Source organism: Watersipora subatra, chromosome 3 (assembly GCF_963576615.1).
Source record: "Watersipora subatra chromosome 3, tzWatSuba1.1, whole genome shotgun sequence".
Classification (NCBI taxonomy): Eukaryota; Metazoa; Bryozoa; class Gymnolaemata; order Cheilostomatida; family Watersiporidae; genus Watersipora; species Watersipora subatra.
Genome location: NC_088710.1, coordinates 72,942,644 through 72,963,834, shown reverse-complemented (window position 1 = coordinate 72,963,834; position 21,191 = coordinate 72,942,644). Strand labels below are relative to the sequence as shown.

Here is a 21,191-nt window from a genome sequence, read left to right as displayed (position 1 = left end):
GCTTTAACACCAAGATGAGCTCATGGGAGCACTGCTACATTCTTAATGTGGAGACACTAAATTAGCTCAAGATGTAGCAGCCAGTGAGTACTTGTCAGCTACTGTCCTACCTCCTGATCTACACTAGTCAGTACTTGTCAGCTCCTGTCCAACCTCCTGATCTACACTGGTGAGTACTTGTCAGCTCCTGTCCAACCTCCTGATCTACACTAGTGAGTACTTGTCAGCTACTGTCCTACCTCCTGATCTACACTAGTGAGTACTTGTCAGCTACTGTCCTACCTCCTGATCTACACTAGTGAGTGCTTGTCAGCTACTGTCCTACCTCCTGATCTACACTAGTGAGTACTTGTCAGCTCCTGTCCAACCTCCTGATCTACACTGGTGAGTACTTGTCAGCTCCTGTCCAACCTCCTGATCTACACTAGTGAGTGCTTGTCAGCTCCTGTCCTACCTCCTGATCTACACTAGTGAGTACTTGTCAGCTCCTGTCCTACCTCCTGATCTACACTAGTGAGCACTTGTCAGCTCCTTTCCTACCTCCTGATCTACACTAGTGAGCACTTGTCAGCTCCTGTCCAACCTCCTGATCTACATTAGTGAGCACTTGTCAGCTACTGACAACCTCCTGATCTACACTAGTGAGTACTTGTCAGCTTCTGATCTACCCATGCTGATATAACAAACCTCAACATAAGCAGGATTGTGGTCAGGAATCTCTGTAGCTGGAGGTTTCCACTCCTTGGGAGGCTTGTGGGAGAAGGACTCCGGACAAAACCACATGAGCTTTGACCAGCCCTTGATATTTCCAACCTCTCCTGATGGTTCACGCGGCAGTGTTCGATGACACATTTCAGATGTCAAAGCCACAGAAACTTTTAGAGATCTTAGTAGGAAACCCATGCCCGCAGTTCCTGCATCCTACCAGCAAAATAAATAGCAAAGGCATAACTTACCATCAACTACACTTTAAAACCTGGCCTTCATACATATCTCAAGACCTCACATAGATCATACATGAGCTTTCTTCTCTTTCTCTAGAATCAATAAATTTAACTGTTTTTATTCAATAATTTAAAGTTTTTACATTTCACTTGTTTCCACATTGATGATGATAATCGCTCGCGCTGTAAATGAAAATTCAACTAGAATGTGTGACCTTGACTGACACTTCAAAAATGAAAGACAAACAAGAATGATACTCCACACTCCAGACACTTATACATGTACAGTTGCAAAAACTGTAGCATTTGTGGACACTGTGAAAAGAAATTCATCCATTTGAACTCGCTATAGAATTTCACACGAGCAACATTTAGGATTGCACTCATTCTCATAAATCCTATGTGTCTCGTCTAAGGCCAGACTCGCGTGTAAAGGCCGAGATGTGTGAGTAACAGGCCTTACAAAAACTGAGCTGAAATTAAAATACTAAAATTAGAGAAGATAAACATTTAGAAGGACAAATTATTTTTCATACGGAGAAGACAAGTACCATTGCGGCGCATACCAAGTGACTGAGGTCAGTCGTGGAGGTAGATCACCATGGCAACTTTCAAACAAAAAAAGGACCAGGGATAGGAGATATCTGGAGAGGAACCACATCATTCAATGGAAAACTTCAAGGAACAGCAGGATTTACAATGGATGTATATATCTGTATAGATGGTACTTGCAACAGCACTGTGTACAGGGGTTATCTGCAACAGCACTGTGCACAGGAGTTATCTGCAGCACTGCTGTGTACAGGAGGTACCTGCAGCAGCATTGTGTACAGGGAATATTTGCAGCAGCAATCTGCAAGTGGTATATTTGTACTTATACTCAGGTCCATGGAGAGTATAAGTCTCTAGGTGAGTTGTTACAGCAAGAGTAAAGATAGCAGATGACAACTACTACACTTGTTTGTATATAAACAGAGACCTTGAGTATCAACATATTACGTTTCTCTGTGGCTCTCAGCACACTTTGAACTGCGAGCTGTTATTAAAGCTTTTGATGACACAGTGAGAAATTAGAGACATTGTGATCATCGAAAGAAATAGTCAGGTAACCTATTCCGAAAACTCTCTTTTTCTCGGATGACAGCCCCAACCTAATGCCAAACTGCAGGCTAGCCTCAGTACTCAGACACAAACGATCAATAAAACAAATAAAATAGTAAACTTCTTACCTTCTACCAATACTACATGATCATACCCAAGCATATTTGTAATTCACCAGGGTTCACTAAGGGCTAGGTAAATATGATAAACTTCCGCATATGTAAATAACTCTTCGAGTTACTTTCTTTCGAGTTACAGAAATCAGTGTGAAGTGACTAATTTATAAGTACGGCAACTTTCTGGATGTAGCGAAAAATGTGTGTCAATATTTGTAATCTAGTATTTTCCCTCTGCCAACTCTGAAGCATTATCCACACAGTATTCTATGATGGTACTTACCCTACTTATATTCTATGATGGTACTTACCCTACTTATATTCTATGATGGTACTTACCCTACTTATATTCGATGATAGTACTTACCCTACTTATATTCTATGATAGTACTTACCCTACTTATATTCTATGATGGCACTTACCCTACTTATATTCTATGATGGTACTTACCCTACTTATATTCTACGATGGTACTTCCCCTACTTATATTCTTTTATGGTACTTACCCTACTTATATTCTAGGATGGTACTTACCCTACTTATATTCTATGATGGTACTTACCCTACTTATATTCTATGATGGTACTTACCCTACTTATATTCTATGATAGTACTTACCCTACTTATATTCTATGATGGTACTTACCCTACTTATATTCTATGATGGTACTTACCCTACTTATATTCTATGATAGTACTTACCCTACTTATATTCTATGATGGTACTTACCCTACTTATATTCTATGATGATAGTACTTACCCTACTTATATTCTATGATAGTACTTGACCTACTTATATTCTATGATGGTACTTACTCTACTTATATTCTATGATGGTACTTACCCTACTTATATTCTATGATGGTACTTACCCTACTTATACTCTATAATGGTACTTACCCTACTTATATTCTATGATGGTACTTACTCTACTTATATTCTATGATGGTACTTACCCTACTTATATTCTATGATGGTACTTACCCTACTTATATTCTATGATGGTACTTACCCTACTTATATTCTATGATGGTACTTACCCTACTTATATTCTATGATGGTACTTACCCTACTTATATTCTATGATAGTACTTACCCTACTTATATTCTATGATGGTACTTACCCTACTTATATTCCATGATGGTACTTACCCGTTTGGAAGTTGGTACTTCTACTGAAACAGGCACAAGGCCGGCAGCGATGCAGCCATAAAAGGCACACATGTAGGATACTGGATCACTGTTTGGGTAGACGAGTGCTATCTATAAAACACCATAAAAAATATCATCATTTTCCATGTATACTCATTCATTTACTCGTGGCTTATATGTAAGAGCTCTCCCAGGCAGAAAGACCTAGAAGGAAGTGGGAAGAGGCATTTGAAAAAGAAAATTCTAATATCAATGTAGAGAATAGAAACTATTTACTATACCGGTACTCTGTACTTTGTACTCTTTCTGACTATCACAATCAAAGTAGTTTGTGCTCTCTCTCTGACTATCACAACTAAAGTAATTTGTACTCTCTCTGACTATCACAGCTAAAGTATTTTGTACACTCTCTCCAACTATCACAACTAAAGTAGCTTGTACTTTCTCTGACTATCACAACTAAAGTAGCTTGTACTTTCTCTGACTATCACAACTAAAGTAGTTTGTACTCTTTTGGACTATCACAGCTAAAGTAGTTTGTACTCTCTCTGACTATCACAACTAAAGTAGTTTGTACTCTTTCTGACTATCACAATCAAAGTAGTTTGTACTCTCTCTGACTATCACAACTAAAGTAGTTTGTACTCTCTCCAACTATCACAACTAAAGTAGCTTGTACTTTCTCTGACTATCACAACTAAAGTAGCTTGTACTCTTTCTGACTATCACAACTAAAGTAGTTTGTACTCTTTTGGACTATCACAGCTAAAGTAGTTTGTACTCTCTCTGACTATCACAACTAAAGTAGCTTGTACTTTCTCTGACTATCACAACTAAAGTAGTTTGTACTCTTTTGGACTATCACAGCTAAAGTAGTTTGTACTCTCTCTGACTATCACAACTAAAGTAGTTAGTATTCTCTCTGACTATCGCAGCTAAAGTAGCTATTGCTCTTTTGGGCTCTTGTTGGACTCACTAAAATGATTGGTTGATATTAACACAAACTAAATATTTAAAAAAATTAGGGGCTTTCAGTACGAACCTTATCACCTGGCCGCAGTAATGGGTCTGTTTTTGTGCCAAGTTTGTTGAGAAGGCAGTAGGCAATCTTCATGACCTTGCTGTGCAGCTTACCATAGCTGAGATTGGTTGTAATTTTACCATGTATGTCGAGCATTGTAACAGCTGATGCTTTAGGAAAGGACGATGTACCATATCGTTGTATCGCAGATATGAGATTGCGTGGCAAACCAGAAGGTATCTACAAAAAAATTCAATAAACGATATAACATGACTTATGCTTGAAGAAGCTAGGCAAGGCAAAACTGCTCTAAGTTATTAAAAAATTCAAAGCTCACCACAGCAGCACCGCCATCTGTTGGCTTCATGACATTTCCTTCTGGTTTTGGAGCATCTGGGTCATTCATGCTGACTGCAATAATACGATGTGAGTCGTCTATTCCATATATGATAACAAAACACTATTGAGTAAATTAAGGCCTATGCTGCTTTTCCATCAGTCCAGTTAGATATTGACATGAGGCAAGGTGAGGGGTATGCCCATGAGTCAAAGCGGGATATTCCCATAAATCAGATAATGCATATGATCAGGAGAAATGCCGAGCTAAATGGCCTAATAAACATTCCCCAGCCCGTGCTGTATAATCAATACAATCTATATATACATGTATGTATATATAATTATATATATAAATCTCAGTGTTCGTCTGTCATTCATCTGTGCAGTTATTGCAATAAAGTTTTAGCAACGAAAAATCAACTTCGTGCTGGATTTGAACTCACGAGATTGAAATTGGGAGTCTACTAATAAGCGAGTAACCACAAGTCTAAGCCGGTTTATCACACCCATCACTCTTACCACACACTGTATATCCTTTTGACACACTAAATGAGTAAATGTGCACTTTTTATTATTAATTAATATGGTGTGCCCTCGAGTTATGATACCCTGTTACACCATTTCGTTCGTCTTATTAAGCGTAACGTGATGATTTTTCGTCATCGCCATACGAGGACGAAAACTTTCTCCTGCCATACGATATCAGCAATTATATCAAAATTAAAATTTGGCAGCCGGTGTTCTGATTACATCGAAATAATGAAGAAGCCGATATGGTATTCGGCAAAATACCTTTCACAACGGCTGAAAGAGATGCTTAGCTCGTTCACTCCCTATCTCAGTTCAGTCTTATGAGTTACAGTGAAAACCAACCAAAAACAGATAGGTAATAAAATTTTAGCTGATGACAAAGTTGAAATTTAGTTTTGTAAATACATACGAAAACTTAGCTTCAGGTACATGTATGTGTTTAGTAAGCTAACTTCATTTAAGTTAAATTCAACGTTCATGCTAAACGTCTATCTCGAAGGTGAGAACTTCCTACGGTATGTACTGCACATAGTACATTGTAATGTTACATTTTATTGCAGATCATAACCACTACATACACTAAAGTTACTGTAGGTAATTATAGTTACTAATGTTAACATATTATGTAACTAATTTTTAATATGTACAGTACGTATATAAAATTTTGATGATTTTACTAGAAGGTTTTTGCATTAGATAATTACTATGGGTTTCTATACGACTCTATTCAACATTTTTGCCTTACGAAGCCAACACTGAAATGAATTAGTCATATAATTGTATACCAAATCATTTTTCATTGTAATCATAGCAAAACAGACTTTATTTAGCCATTAATTGCTAATTATTTCAAATGTACACTTAAACACCTCTACAGTCGTTTACTTGATCTTTCAATTTATTTCAACTGCAAATAACACTTTTCTCATGATACGAAGTTTGAAAGTTAGAACGGTAACTGTTGTTATATGTTTAATACAAATAAATTTTCTGTGCAAAGACTTTTTTATTACCCGAGCAACGCTGGACATTCAACTATTATAAGATAAAAGAGGCTTTAAAGATTGCTTTTCCTACCTTCCAGTTCAGAATTCTCTTCTTTAAAATAATCTGGTAATGGTTTTCGTTTTGGTCTCTACAAAAATAAGGGCATGTGGAAGAGCAAAAGTGACGTTAAATCATTCTCAAATGACTTATGGGAGAGCAACATCTCTATGAGACAGAAATGTTCAAACTTACATCTAAGCATCAGTGAATAGCTTTTTTATACTCAGCGACATTAGCATAAGCTTCAGATTACAACAAACTCCACATCACTGTAAATGATATTATCATAGACAATATTATCATACACAATATATTCTCATAGACATTGCATTACCATAAAAGATTCATTGCCGTAAACATTATATTATTGTAAACCATATATTACAATAAATAATAATTACTATAGACTATACTTTGCAATAGACTACATACTGCATCCAATATATATTTCATACTCTATAATACAAAAGACTTGATATCGAGTATAAATTGCATACATAATGTACCAAAATTTACTTTAATCCTAAATGTTTAGATGGTAGCAGGTGTATAATACAGCGCCTACACTTTGAAACGCTACAATGAATATCATGCAGTAGAATTACTTGTATTAGATTCCCTTCAATTGCTGATCAAACTGTTGGTCACTTAGATGCTCATTGCTGAATAAAAACTCTCTAAAGAAAGAAATGTGAGTGAAGGACTGCAAATGAGTAACTGAAGGTATGTAAGACACTTTATTAACTAGCGTGACTACTAGCGAGTAGAAGACTTGGACTACTGTGACAAGCCGACTGCATTCTAGCCTGTCATAGCGTAATATATACAATCAGCAATTGTTTGTTGATGGAGTATGATACGGATGCCGCTAGCGCTGACACATGCCTTCAACTCAATCTCACAATACTACCGCGTTTCACAGGACTAAGCGTTTCACAGGACTAACGCATGGAGCAACTCTGAGGCGCATACCAAAGGACTAACGAATGGAGCAACTCTGAGGCGCTTACCACAGGACTAACGCATGGAGCAACTCTGAGGCGCATACCACAGGACTAACGAATGGAGCAACTCTGAGGCGCTTACCACAGGATTAACGCATGGAGCAACTCTGAGGCGCTTACCACAGGACTAACGCATGGAGCAACTCTGAGGCGCTTACCACAGGACTACCGCATGGAGCAACTCTGAGGCGCATACCGCAGGACTAACTAGTGGAGCAACTCTGAGGCACATACCACTGAATTGACACATGCAGCCAAACCTCTACTAATGAATGCTTTAACATGTAAGTTTTTTAATCCTATGGTTTATGTAATATTCGACATTCAATGTTTTTCAAAGCATTACATTTTAATAAATAAAAGCGCCAATGAAAATCTAAAACAAATAGATAAAAAATAAAAGTAAGAAAAACTATATAGCAAAGAGCCCAAGCATTGGCAAGCTTAGATATCCGTCTGCATGTGTCTGAGCTAAAATAGCAAACATCTTTCTATAGCCAATCGCTTTACTAATTTAATTTGTTTGCCTACATTCTAGCTTTTTCACATTGTTATACGACATTTTTATAGTTTCATAAAATGCGCTTGTTTTATCACCATGCGTAATTAACAACAGTACATTATTTGTTAAGGAGTCATCCTGTTTCACATACGGAGCAGTTCTCAAAACAAATTAACTCTGTAAGAACAGCTTTGAATGTATCATTGTACCTACACATAGCACTGTACCTACACATAGCATTGTACCTACATATAGCACTGTACCTACACATAGCGTTGTACTTACACATAGCACTGTACCTACACATAGCATTGTACTTACGAATATCACTTTACTTACACATACCAATGTACTTACATACTTTACAATGCTAGCGCCTATTCTAGTACTCATACATATTCTAGTTCTAACACATCCCCAGCATTATCATACTATTGGACTAACTTCCATCAAACTGCTAACACATAAAAGGAGTAATGTATAGCAATAGTGCCAAGCATAAAGCAGCTATAATACTGAGCCTATTCCCAGGAGTTACATCTGTGACATCACCGAAACGTAGCTAAGCGAGTCCCGACCTACACCAGAGTTTTTCTGCAACACGCCAGACATACCTTAAGTGTGTTGAGAAGTTGTTGTATCTTTGTGGATACTTTTCCTTTACAATAAAGTGTGCCTACAGGGTCTGGGTTACTTTGGGGAATTCTAACACTACCGGCATGATTATGTCTGTTTAGTTCTGAGGCTATATGATGTGTGATGTCAGGAGGAGCCAAGCCTTTCTGGTTTGATTCCGGAGGAGGCTGAAGTCTAATAAATGAGCCTAAAAACAAGACAATAATCTGGATGCATATGAGAAGCTTCAGAGGCAACCAGCACTCGTGGTCGACTAGCATATTCTAGGAGAGTCGGGTGAACAGACTCGAGAAGATGACTTAGTAGTGATTCAACATTGTATAAATAGCAGCAGGTACTCATGTGAGCAGCAGGTACTCTCGGAATCGTGTGAGTAGCTCTCATAGGCTCTGTAAACAGTAGGCAAGCATTTCAAACACGAGGTTACACGCTGTTTAGCTGCACTCGAGTCAAAATGCCAAAAACTGTTCAACTATCAACTATGATGACTAGGGATGCCATCAGACAGATGAGTTAAACATACTAAGGCCTTATGGTACAGCCATATACATTCAAGAGTTAAACATACTAAGGCCTTATGATCCAGCCATATACATACCGGAGTTAAACATACTAAGGCCTTATGGTCCGGCCATATACATACAGGAGTTAAACATACTAAGGCCTTATGGTCCAGCCATATACATACAGGAGTTAAACATACTAAGGCCTTATGGTCCAGCCATATACATACAGGAGTTAAACGTACTAAGGCCTTATGGTCCAGCCATATACATACAGGAGTTAAACGTACTAAGGCCTTATGGTCCAGCCATATACATACAGGAGTTAACATACTAAGGCCTTATGGTCCAGCCATATACATACAGGAGTTAAACATACTAAGGCCTTATGGTCCAGCCATATACATACAGGAGTTAAACATACTAAGGCCTTATGGTCCAGCCATATACATGCACAAAGCATCAGCATTCGGAGGCTGTTACTAACACCGAATACTACTCCATCTAAAAATTTGTACCTAAATGTGTATCTAAAAATACCTTGGAGAAAGCAATTAGGGAGTTCTTATTTCCTTCTATAGTCTAGCAGACTAATTACACAATACGAGATTGATGGCTGACGGGACAGGAATGCTGCCAAACCGATGTTCGCTGACAGATAAGACTGATATTACTCTCCTAGTAGCAGCTACCTGCTAGTTACAAAACATCAGCGGACAAAAGGGGCCATCTACCTAGTTGCCTCACCATGGGAACCTTAATCTAGCAGAGGATTCTGGGGAGATGAGTGGAATAATAAAGCTTTCGTAAGGTTTGTGTGAAGGAAAATGCAGTTGTGTATTAACACTCATGGCTTGTGATTAATATACAAAACATATTGGAAGTCTCTATCTTTGTCCTCAAACTAATAATTTCTTCGAGCATCATTATGACTGTTACACCATGTTACACCATGTTACACCATGTTACACCATGTTACACCATGTTACACCATGACTGTCATGTGAATGGAGAGAGAAGTGAGATATTGTCTTAGACAATGTTTGCGCACTGCTTATACGAGACTTCATTATACTTATCAAGCATGATTCTCTTATGCTACACAAGCACAATATTCTACATTCAAATATCAACATAATTTTGTTTTGTAAAAATCATTGAGTAGGTATTTAACTTATGTGTGAGGGTAAGTATTAGTACTATAAGGGTGTGTTTAGATGACTTTGGTTATATAACACTATCAGCATAAAGATCTACTATAACTAGCTTGGATTGAAAAATGACCAAACCCATAGGCAAAGAACAACCAACATCTGACGCTGTATTAACAAATCCTAGAACATCAGTATTACAATCACTCAATGCTTACCATATAGTATATTTATATTATTACGATCACTTTATGTTTACCATATAGTATATCATTATTATGATCACTCTATGCTTACCATATAGTATATCATTATTATGATCACTCTATGCTTACCATACAGTATATCATTATTATGATCACTCTATGCTTACCATACAATATATCATTATTATGATCACTTTATGTTTACCATATAGTATATCATTATTATGATCACTCTATGCTTACCATACAGTATACCATTATTATGATCACTCTATACTTACCATACAGTATATTATTATTATGATCACTCTATGCTTACCATACAGTATATCATTATTATGATCACTCTATACTTACCATACAGTATATCATTATTATGATCACTCTATGCTTACCATACAGTATATCATCATTGTGATCACTTTATGCTTACCATATAGTATATCATTATTATGATCACTCTATGCTTACCATACAGTATATCATTATTATGATCACTCTATACTTACCATACAGTATATCATTATTATGATCACTCTATGCTTACCATACAGTATATCATCATTATGATCACTCTATACTTACCATACAGTATATCATTATTATGATCACTCTATGCTTACCATACAGTATATCATTATTATGATCACTCTATGCTTACCATACAGTATATCATTATTATGATCACTCTATGCTTACCATACAGTATATCATTATTATGATTACTCTATGGTTACCATATAGTACAGTCAAACTCGGATAACTCACCTTCGGATAGCTCGAACACTCGATAAAGTGCTTTAGATAACTCGACCTCAACTTCGTTAACTCGAACAGTTTTTCGCCCAAAGGCTACCGAGACGGTTATTATCGCTTAAGAACATGACTTTATTCCAAGCCATAGAGATAAACCTCAACTTTTAGTAGTTCTTAAGCACCATTATTACCATCATCGGCAAAATCTTTTCGTTAACGACTTTTCTAAAGGTTTGCAAAAATCAAATTTTACCAAACATCTGCTTAGCGATGGCCATTTGAAAGCAAGGCAAAGCGAGATAACTTTCGGATAAACTTGAAGAAAAATCGGCAAAATTGATCTTGGTTAAAACGCCCAAAAGAAAAAGATGTCTTTTCCTCTGAGAATTTCAACAGCGATCAAGTTTTGCCAATTTTAATCTGAAAACGTCCTGACAGTCACATCACCTGAAACAACAAACAGATCTCAAGTGATAGATAAATCTCTATACTTTCTAATAAAAGTTATTTAAACTTTACATTAGAAGCCTTTTAATTTGCAACAAGCCATTTATGCTTTTGATTTATATATATAGTTTGTATATGTACATGTATCTACTGATAAATACATGGACTTGTGACAGTGCTCTGATAACTTGAACGCTCTGATAACTTGAACACTTTCGCTTGGTCCCGTGAAGTTTGAGTTATCCGAGTTTCCCTGTATATCATTATTACAATCACTCTATGCTTACCATATAGTATATCATTATTGTGATAACTCTATACTTGACATATAGTATATCATTATTACAATTACTCTATGCTTACTAGAGCTGGAACGAGACAAGGAATGCAGAGTCGGGCCAGACTCAGAGTCAGCCATGAGGGCCAAGATCGAGTCGGGCCCGGTCAGCGCACGGGCGATTTTTTGTTCAATTAAGGTTAAGAGATAGTTCTATTACAGCCTAATGTTGTGACATCGATAACCTAAGATAAAAGAACCCATTATCACACCAATCATTACATTTTGTGGCTTGGTTCATGTGAAAACTCTGTGAAACTAAGAGGCTGCAAGTCTACCATGATCATCATGATGATACTCTTCATAATACCCATGGTAATATTACCCGTGGGCTGCTTACTGACCATTTTGATTTTTCACTCATAAAAGCAGCTAAAGTCGGTTGTTTACCTTCTTCTTTATCATTCTTCTTTTCTTTGCTGGATTGAACATTCTTAGACGCGCTTTTAAGTTCCTCAGGATGCCATCGTTGTAAATGCCTCATTAGTATTGAGGTGGACCCTTCTTTGTAGCTTAAACCATAACTGTCACGTACAACTTTTAGTGTATTTACTAGGTAAATCAGACATGCTGATTCCGATTTTGTACTCAAAATAAAGATTAGTCCACTAACTTTCAGAGTAATGAAGGCTGTTTTACAGCGTTTTAATATCAGTCTCGAAAACAACACGATCGGCACAACAAGCTCGGCCCATAAATACGTGACGTAATCTAGCTTTTTAGGAACAGAAGTTACGTAGGGATGTTTAGACCGATTTAGAATAATAGAGATGGGTGTTTTAAAATCCATTAATATCTAAATTCAGCCTTAAAATAATCTCAGTCGTTTCTGAAAGGTAGATAAGCTATTTAACATTGCATATTTAAAAAAGCGCGATAACAACGCTAGCTTGTGATAAAACCACGCTTTTTGAGCTCACGTTTCTCGGCGTTCAGCCTATTTAAACATCATGTAACAATATACGAACAATTTTACATAGTTTATATACTTTTCATAAAATACTGAGATTATTTTACAGACTGGATTTAGATAATAATGAGTTTTAAGACACCCATCTCTATTATTCTAAATCGGACTAAACATTCCCAACTTTTATTCTTGAAAAAGCTAGGTTTTGTCACATATTTATGGGCGGAGCTTGTAATGCCGATTGCGTTGTTTTCGAAACGGATAGTGAAACGCTTTAAAAAAGCCTAAATGACTTTGAAGGTTAGTGGACCAATCTTTATTTTGAGTACAAAATCGGAATCAGCGTGGCTGATTTACCTAGAATATACGATAAAAGTTGTTCGTGACAGTTATGGTTTAACTTGCTTTTGCATGTTGTGCAGATAACTTGGTCTTTCCCTTTCGTGACTGGCTTCTTCATGAACTCCCAGATCACCGACACGTTGATTATACTTCTTACCGAAAAACATTGTGAAACCTATAGTCGAAAGACTATTGTCGCAGACGTAAAAATATAGTCTTGACTCACCTTGTTTTATTTCGCCTGGTCCTTCCGCACTAGGAATAAGCGTGACTCTATTTCAATCGCACTTAAAAAGTGATATACAATCGCTCTCATTTAGCCATAAACCTACCCGCGTTTTTGTATAGAAAGACCCGAGGGTCGGGTGGCCAAACCCGAGCACCTCTGACCCGGTGGGTCAAAACCGGGCGAGCTACCCGCGCCAGCTCTAATGCTTACTATATAGTATATCATTATTATGATCACTCTGTGCTTACCATAAAGTGCATGGTGTTGAAGGTTAACTGGCAAGGGCTAACCAAAGTTGTTTTTGAACTGGAACTAAAGCAAGACAGAATTAGACATGGTAGGTAAAGCAACTAAGGAGACACGAGGCAATAAGTAGACATGCATGTTTTGGAGAGAACCTGATGACATTCTTTCAGCCAATCCTTGCGCAGGACTACAGGAAATAGGCTTAAAACTCGTCTTATGTCAAAGCTTACCTGGAGAGCGAAGTTCCCGACGCTGAGAAGCAGGAGGAACCTGAGAAGGGACGGATGGTTTGCTTTGACGTGGCTGGTGCAGCTCGAGAGAGCTCGTGTTCTCCTCATCGAACACGCTGCTGTCATCATCTGACGAGCCAGTGGCTTCTGCAAAGAATAAAATGTCCAGTGATCATATAGAATTGTTGAGACGAGCATAGCATATCATCTTTAACTGTACTACCAGTACACAGTGTGTCCCACATGTATATCCACATACTATGGTGCAGTCAATATTATATATATTATATATATTATATATATTATATATATTGCTGCCCTCAGAACTGGTCCTCGAACTGCTCATACTAACATAAGAGCTTCGAACATCCGCCTCACAAAACAAACCATAAGGAAGTCAGCTAACATCACCTCTAGAATTATCGCCTTCTGATTGATGCCTTCTGAATGTCATTTATCAATATTGCGATTGACAGTAATAAGTGAGTCATTACTAAAAATATAGACAGTCCAATGAAAGTAATTTACTTCAGAAAATACGCTTCAACGCTTAAACTCTCGAGATGTCAGGGTTAGTCTGTGACTCACTTGCGCTGGACGTGTGGACCTATTAGTTGATTCTAGCTACACTCTTGGTGAGCAACAGGGTCCAGGCTTAACTAGCTAGGCTTGATTAACAAGTATTACTTAGTCCAGAATGATTCTTACATGACTATTTGTGTCAACTTTTGGCGCACCGCCAGGAACTAACATTAAAAAGTCAGGCAGAGTTATGAACTAGAACCTTTTGATGCACGAAATATTTTTGAACAAAAACATTTGTTTATATTTTCTCAAGTTGTTGTAGTATGTGAAACACATCAATCATGACATGAGTACCAGACTACTTAAACATAAAGAGTTTAACACCAGCAACTTTCTTCACAAATATCTTATGTATCAGTCATGTATTAGTATAATGTATGGTATAACTCTAGATTTTGAACAATATCAATAAATTTGCCTATATTGAATTTATATTGAATGCTTTTCGTTTCATAAGGAAATGTTTGATAAATGAACCTCTATGTAAACATTTCATATGGCTCAAATGTCAGTTTTTATAATTGCGAACTGGGTAGAGCTGTACAATACAATAACAATCCCATAAGAGTTAGTATCTTTGACATCTACAGCAACAACTTTGCCAAGTGTGCCAGTGAATGGTAGGCCTATTACCTTTTAAAGTGGAGACTGTGGGGTGTGCAGCCTGCCCTGGTGTTTGTTCAAGAGGGGGAGTATGCAGTGCAGACATTCTCTTACTCGGCATGGGCACAGGCAGCTTGCCTTGCTGATGGTGTTTCAGCGCTTGCAGAACAGCTTCAGTCCTCACCTCTGCAAGTGATTGCTGAAGAGTTTCGAAAAGTTGTTCATAATTACATTTAGAAATGAGCTAACTCGGGCGCATAGCAACACAGCCTGTCAGCTACCTAACAGCTGCTCTGTCAGCTACCCAATTCTCAATCAAATGTTTACATTCAATTGCTATTTACTGCTGTCGAGTGTCATTACCCAAGACCTTAGTTCCCGAAGTAAGTACAAAAGATTTATCTCTAGCAAAACCTTTCTATTAGATCTGTTGAACACCTCGTCAGCAAGGAAGGGGCATCAAGCTTGGCTTTTTAGATTTATAAATACAGTCAAACATGGATAACTCGCCCACGGATAGCTCGAACACATGGTTAACTTTTTTGGTCCGTTCCCATGCAATGATAAATTGCTATAGATAACTCGAACTCAACACTGTTAACTCGAACTGTTTTTTTCCCAACGTTACCGAAACGGTTGTTATCGCATCGCTTTAGAAAATCCCTTTATTCCAAGCCATAGAGGTAAACCTCAACTTTTCGTAATTCATAAGCGTCGTTATTACCTCCATCGGCAAAATATTTTTGTCAACAACTTTTCTAAAGGTTTGGTGAAATTTGATTTATTCCAAACATCCGCTTAGCGATCGCCCTTCGGAAGCAAGGTAAAGTGAGGTAATCTTTGTATAAACTTCAAGAAAAATCGGCAAAATTGATCGTGGGTAAAACGCTCAAAAGAAAAATATGTCTCTTCTTTTGAGCATTTCAACAACGATCGGCAAAATTGATCGTGGGTAAAACGCTCAAAAGAAAAAGATGTCTTTTTTTAGCATTTCAACAACGATCGGCAAAATTGATTGTGGGTAAAATGCTCAAAAGAAAAAGATGTCTTATCTTTTGAGCACTTCAACAACGATCAAGTTTTGCCAATGTCAATCTAAAAAACGTCCTGGCAATAACATCACCTCAAACAACAAACCAATCTCAAGTGATAGAAAAATCTCTATACTTTTTGATAAAAACGTTTTAAACTTTACATTAGAAGCATTTAATTTGAAACAAGCCATTTGTGCTTTTGATTTATATTATAGTTTGTATATGTACATGTATTTACTAATAAATAAGTAAATACATGGACTTGTGACAGTGCTCTGGTAACTTGAACGCTCTGATAATTCGAACCCTTTCGCTCGGTCCCGTGAAGTTCGAGTTATCCATGTTTGACTGTATATTAATATATTGACAATAGCTTCATTTCAAACAAATGTTTTTTTCAAATTATGCCATACAAGAATCATAAAGCAAAGAAGAGCAACACCTTTATCTCATATAGCAGCTCCTTAGAATCTACTCTATACCCAGCAATAGAGAGTAGACACTGCTCTACACTGATGATGTCCCTCAGGAGTCACGTGTTAAACATCCTTATAGTGTAAGAATAGCGATGGAGAATGGCTAATGTTAAAGTAATAAATACTTATGCTGGAGGGTGTGTTGCAGCCCTCAAAGTGGTGCATGAACTGACATTGCTAGCAAAATACTTACCCGCGAGCTGTATTCAACGAATTAAATTCTAACAAGAATAATACAATAAATAATCAAGGGCAGCCATCGCTTACCAAGGATAAGAACAAGCAAATTAGAAGGAAACAATACTGAGAACAAGGATTAATGAGCGGGTGCTGCGCCGTGTTTTCATGAATGATTAAGGAAGGGAGTCCTACTACTGTTCCTAACAGTTCAACAACTTATTGCGTCGCGCCAGACATTCATGATCATGCTCATTACTTAGGAACGCGAGGCTATTTATCAAACCTAAAAGCTAGCGACCCGGCATCAAACCTCATTGATTGCAAAACCACCATCATAATACATAGAAAAGGCTCTAAAGACATACGAAACATGTTGACAATAAAAACATGATTTTCATTGGCCTAGAATTCATAATTGAGGACTCGGGCTATGTTCTGAGGCTTCAAGAGTAAGGTATACCGCCTTAATATTAGAAAGTAGCAGTTGAGTGCAGCACCAGTTTATAGAATTAAATAACATTTAATTCATCTATTTAATTAAAGTTATTTAATTAAATTTATAACCTTGAAATACGCACTGAGGCATGCCTAGAAGAGACAATTTAAACATTTAAGAAGGCTTTTGTTAAACATTATATTTCAGGAACGAAGGATGCTTTGAAAATTCTGACAAAGTGGAAACATTACAATTTCAGTTTCATTTAATAGCTACGAGTACTACCCAGTTGGTATTCACAACTGCTTATTATGGTCATTGCTGTAGCCATGCATATAAATTTACCACAATGAAATTTAAGTGAAAAGTAAAAATGTAATAAGGCAAATTTTTCTTAAACTGAAATGTAAATCACATTGGAAAAGGAGTCGCTGAAGAGCCGATAAGCGACCAGACTAGGTTAACATGTACATAAAATGTCCTCGCTAGTTAACAATTTATTATTTTCTCCAATTGTACGGAAACCAGTCTGTAATTACGTCTTTGAAGGAATAATCTCTCAATTTTCATGATTAGAAGATTTCATTTTACGGGTTAGTTAAACTTGATAGACGAGTTGATGACTCACCAGTATGATTTATCTTACATGTACACAGATACAGACATCTCTACTCATCCGTATTTCTATCCCTCAGTTAAGATGCTTGCCATTGGGCTATAATTAGTTGATGCCCATCTGCAGCGTTAGGCATAATGCACATTATAAATGTTGTTATAGCTAGTTAGCATTTTAGAGTTTTTACTGTTAAAATGAAAACCTTTACTGCTTCATCTTGCGCAATCTGTGTCAACAACAAAGGTTGACACATGAAATGAAAAGTAAAATTCATCATATGTCATTCGCTAGGATGTGTATTGCATTTGATTGGATCAGTGACAGCTTTAGCTACCGTAAGTCCTCATGCTCAAGCTGCGCGGCTTGTGCTCAAAACCAGATGACTCACGAAAGAAAAAATAATCCTCCAACAAGCTGCGTATGCCCACAGACCACGGCTAATGACTGAGGTTTTGTCGTCCTTGACCCCTTCAGGAGCGAGAGTGTTGAGAAAGGTTTTGCTATATTCCCGTCCTCTTGAATAAAAAAACGGGCTACATCAGTACATGTGAAAAGAATTTACTTTTACTTCCAAGTTCGAATTAAAATTCCTAAACCCTTGCATCAAGAACTTACTTGCCATGTCACAGCTAGATTTTATTGCACTGTTAGAGGGCTTCACGTTTATGGAAAGATGCCGGTCAAGAATGAAACAGTTTTAATAACCTATGACTATGGTGAGTTAAACATTAGCGATAAATACCTCTTCAGTCTAAAGTATTCCGTAAACATGACCTTGAAAATAAACGAGTAGGTCGCCAAAATCCCGTACATAAAAGTGTATCATGACTGCGATTTTATGGTTACAGCGCGGAGACCGCATTTATCGAGAAGCCGCCCTAAGCTTCACGTAGGTTTTAAAAACTTGGCTTTAGCCGCGGCCTATGACCTTGAACCAGAAGCCGCGCCCAACGACAAGCCACGTGGCTTGAGCATAAGGACTTACGGTACATGTTATCCAACAGCTGTAATTATGCACACTCCAAAACAATAGCTTTTCATGTATATTTTGATTTTAGCAAAAATTAAATTTACGCTGGTTTTTTTGTTGGCTACGCAATAGTCCATATAAGCATATGTAAAAACTGGTTAGATTTCTTTCGTTTAGTGTGGCTGCAAATGGTAAATTATCCATGTTTAGTATTTATAATATCTCACTAAATAGGAGAACAAAAATTAAAGATTTCATCTATAATAAACCATGAGTGTTCCAAGAGTTTGCAATAGCTATACCATATGTCTTATAATGGTGGACTATGATACGTAACAAGATCAGCTCCTTGGCAAAATGTACTCTAAGAAAGTAGTTCTTATTTACCAATATGTAAAGTATATATTATACATCTACAATTCATCTACTATAAGACTGGCGCGTTAATAATATAGCCATTGGCCTCTGCAAGCGGGACGAACGATTATATATTACTTCATGATGAAATTACTCGGGAATAAAATTAAGTTGTCTGTCAAGTAACATATTTATTTAATATTGGAAATCCATGTAACCAGATACACTACACCCAATGTGAAAATATGGCATCTCACAATGTCAAAAGTTATAAACATCCTCTCAGGTGTGTTTAGTCAGGATAGCACTGCCTATAACTGGCACACTAAATGAAAAACTCTCTGATAGACATGCTCAGACTTGCAGCGGTGAGGGTCACCGTGTAGTCCATAAGTTGATGCTATCAATGTTGGCTATTACATCATCGCTAATAGCCAACCGAGGGTGTCAAATTACATTAGACGTTACTGATAAAACAAGCGGCGAGGTTTGACACTGGTTTTGGTGCCATTTGTTGTACAATAATACAATTGAACATTGTAAAAACTTTGTTATCATGTGAAAATTCAACAGGGATCTTGTAATCGTATAATAATGATTTTGTCACCGGCTACCATTTCATGATGGGTGCAATGAGGCAAATGGTGAAAACTATGTCTATTGTATCAGACATCGCTGTATCCCTTGAATATATCAGAGACTGAATATAAATACCTTTTACGCGTTTATTTACTCTGTATTTATTAATATTAACCCTTTCCTGTTGGTTCACTGATTCATAATTTTAGTTGTAGTTAGTTCTATATAAACAACAAACTCAGTTTTGATATACCTGCCATCTTTTACCCCCATATCATACTCTTCTCGAGTGAAGCGCGCAAAGACATGCAGTAATTGAAATTTCTTTAGACAAAGTTCTTAGCAAAACTAATTCTATGAAAAAATTCTATTTGTGCATCAGACAAGCATTAGCAGCCAACAGCGAATGACGTCGTCCTGAGACCCGAACCACTGGTTAGACCATTATCTAAACGGTCTATGAACAGACAATCTGCCAAACAGGAAGTGGTGAAAATGAGAAAAGAAATGAAGCGCATCAAGTCAGCCAGTCATCACAAGCATATGCATTTAAAGTTTTAACTTCAACAGTGATGCGCTTGGCAGCTGTAGAAAAAATCAAAGAATATGAAGCTTCTTGACAGCTAGCAGAGAGTAAATTTAGTGAAAAGATATTGCCATCCGTATTCAGATGTCAGAAGAAAAAGGATAACCACGAGATAGTGTAGGATTAAGGAGTCAGCAGAGTTAGTACGGAATTATAGGGACAGCCCAACAGTAAAGCAAATCCTAGAGAAAACGGGGGGGGGGGGGGGGAGTGTGGTGGTTGTATTTGCATGTCTATGTACTAGCAACTCTCTCCATCAACATATGCCAGGCTACTTAAAGACCATTCCGCTTCTCAAGTTACGGAGGACAGCGTAAACAGATTTTAATGCGTAAACAACAAGAAATCATTAACTCCTGATACACAATATAAAAACACACCGTTATCAACAGCAAGCCCAACTACACTTGAAGGCAAACGTACCTGCAGTAAGTGAGGAAAAGTGAGAGGCGTAAGCAGGTGCTGAATGAGCCGTCTAGCATGACTAATGAGTAATGACTAGTACAGTTGTGGCGAGGCTATGCATGACCTTACACCCTCACCTATGGCGAGTGCAAGCGCTAATGACTAGGGATTCGTGGCATGGCGTGCACAGTTGTATTAACTGCTCACTAGCAACAACGTCAGAGCGCACTATCTATCCTCATCGCAGCGTTCTAGAGACACAACACACTCAGTCCGTAAACAACATGACAATACAGAAACTCTACTCCTTATTAGCTTCTCTTATCACAATATCTAATTATCACCAACAAAGAGTGAAAACTGGGGAGCTAAATGGCGGATTGTTTGTAGAAACAAATAATTTCACAGCACAAAAGCTCATTGTATGGAGTCTGAAAAGTAGCTAAGTGTGAAACTGTAAGAAAGAGCTTCATAGTGATAATATAAAATCACCTCACACTGCAAACTAAGGTTGTACACCGCATATGTACACACGACGAGAAGAAAAAATCACACGTTGGGCAACAGTCACTCATACACTATTAGTTACCAAGTTGGGCTCCACGAGGACTT

At 37.4% G+C, this 21,191-nt stretch overlaps 1 protein-coding gene across 2 annotated transcripts in view; it reads right to left on the bottom strand.

Moving 5' to 3' along the window:
* LOC137392270 (disco-interacting protein 2 homolog C-like) overlaps positions 1-21,191 on the bottom strand; it is a 57,529-nt gene that overhangs the window by 19,654 nt on the left and 16,684 nt on the right. For both annotated transcript variants that reach the window (XM_068078937.1, XM_068078938.1), the window contains exons 5-12: positions 14,971-15,126; positions 13,753-13,899; positions 8,374-8,582; positions 6,284-6,341; positions 4,674-4,747; positions 4,358-4,576; positions 3,316-3,426; positions 688-921 (exon numbers count right to left, since the gene is read on the bottom strand). In XM_068078937.1, coding sequence (XP_067935038.1) covers positions 688-921; positions 3,316-3,426; positions 4,358-4,576; positions 4,674-4,747; positions 6,284-6,341; positions 8,374-8,582; positions 13,753-13,899; positions 14,971-15,126 — 1,208 coding nt within the window. The remainder of the gene's footprint in view (positions 1-687; positions 922-3,315; positions 3,427-4,357; positions 4,577-4,673; positions 4,748-6,283; positions 6,342-8,373; positions 8,583-13,752; positions 13,900-14,970; positions 15,127-21,191) is intronic.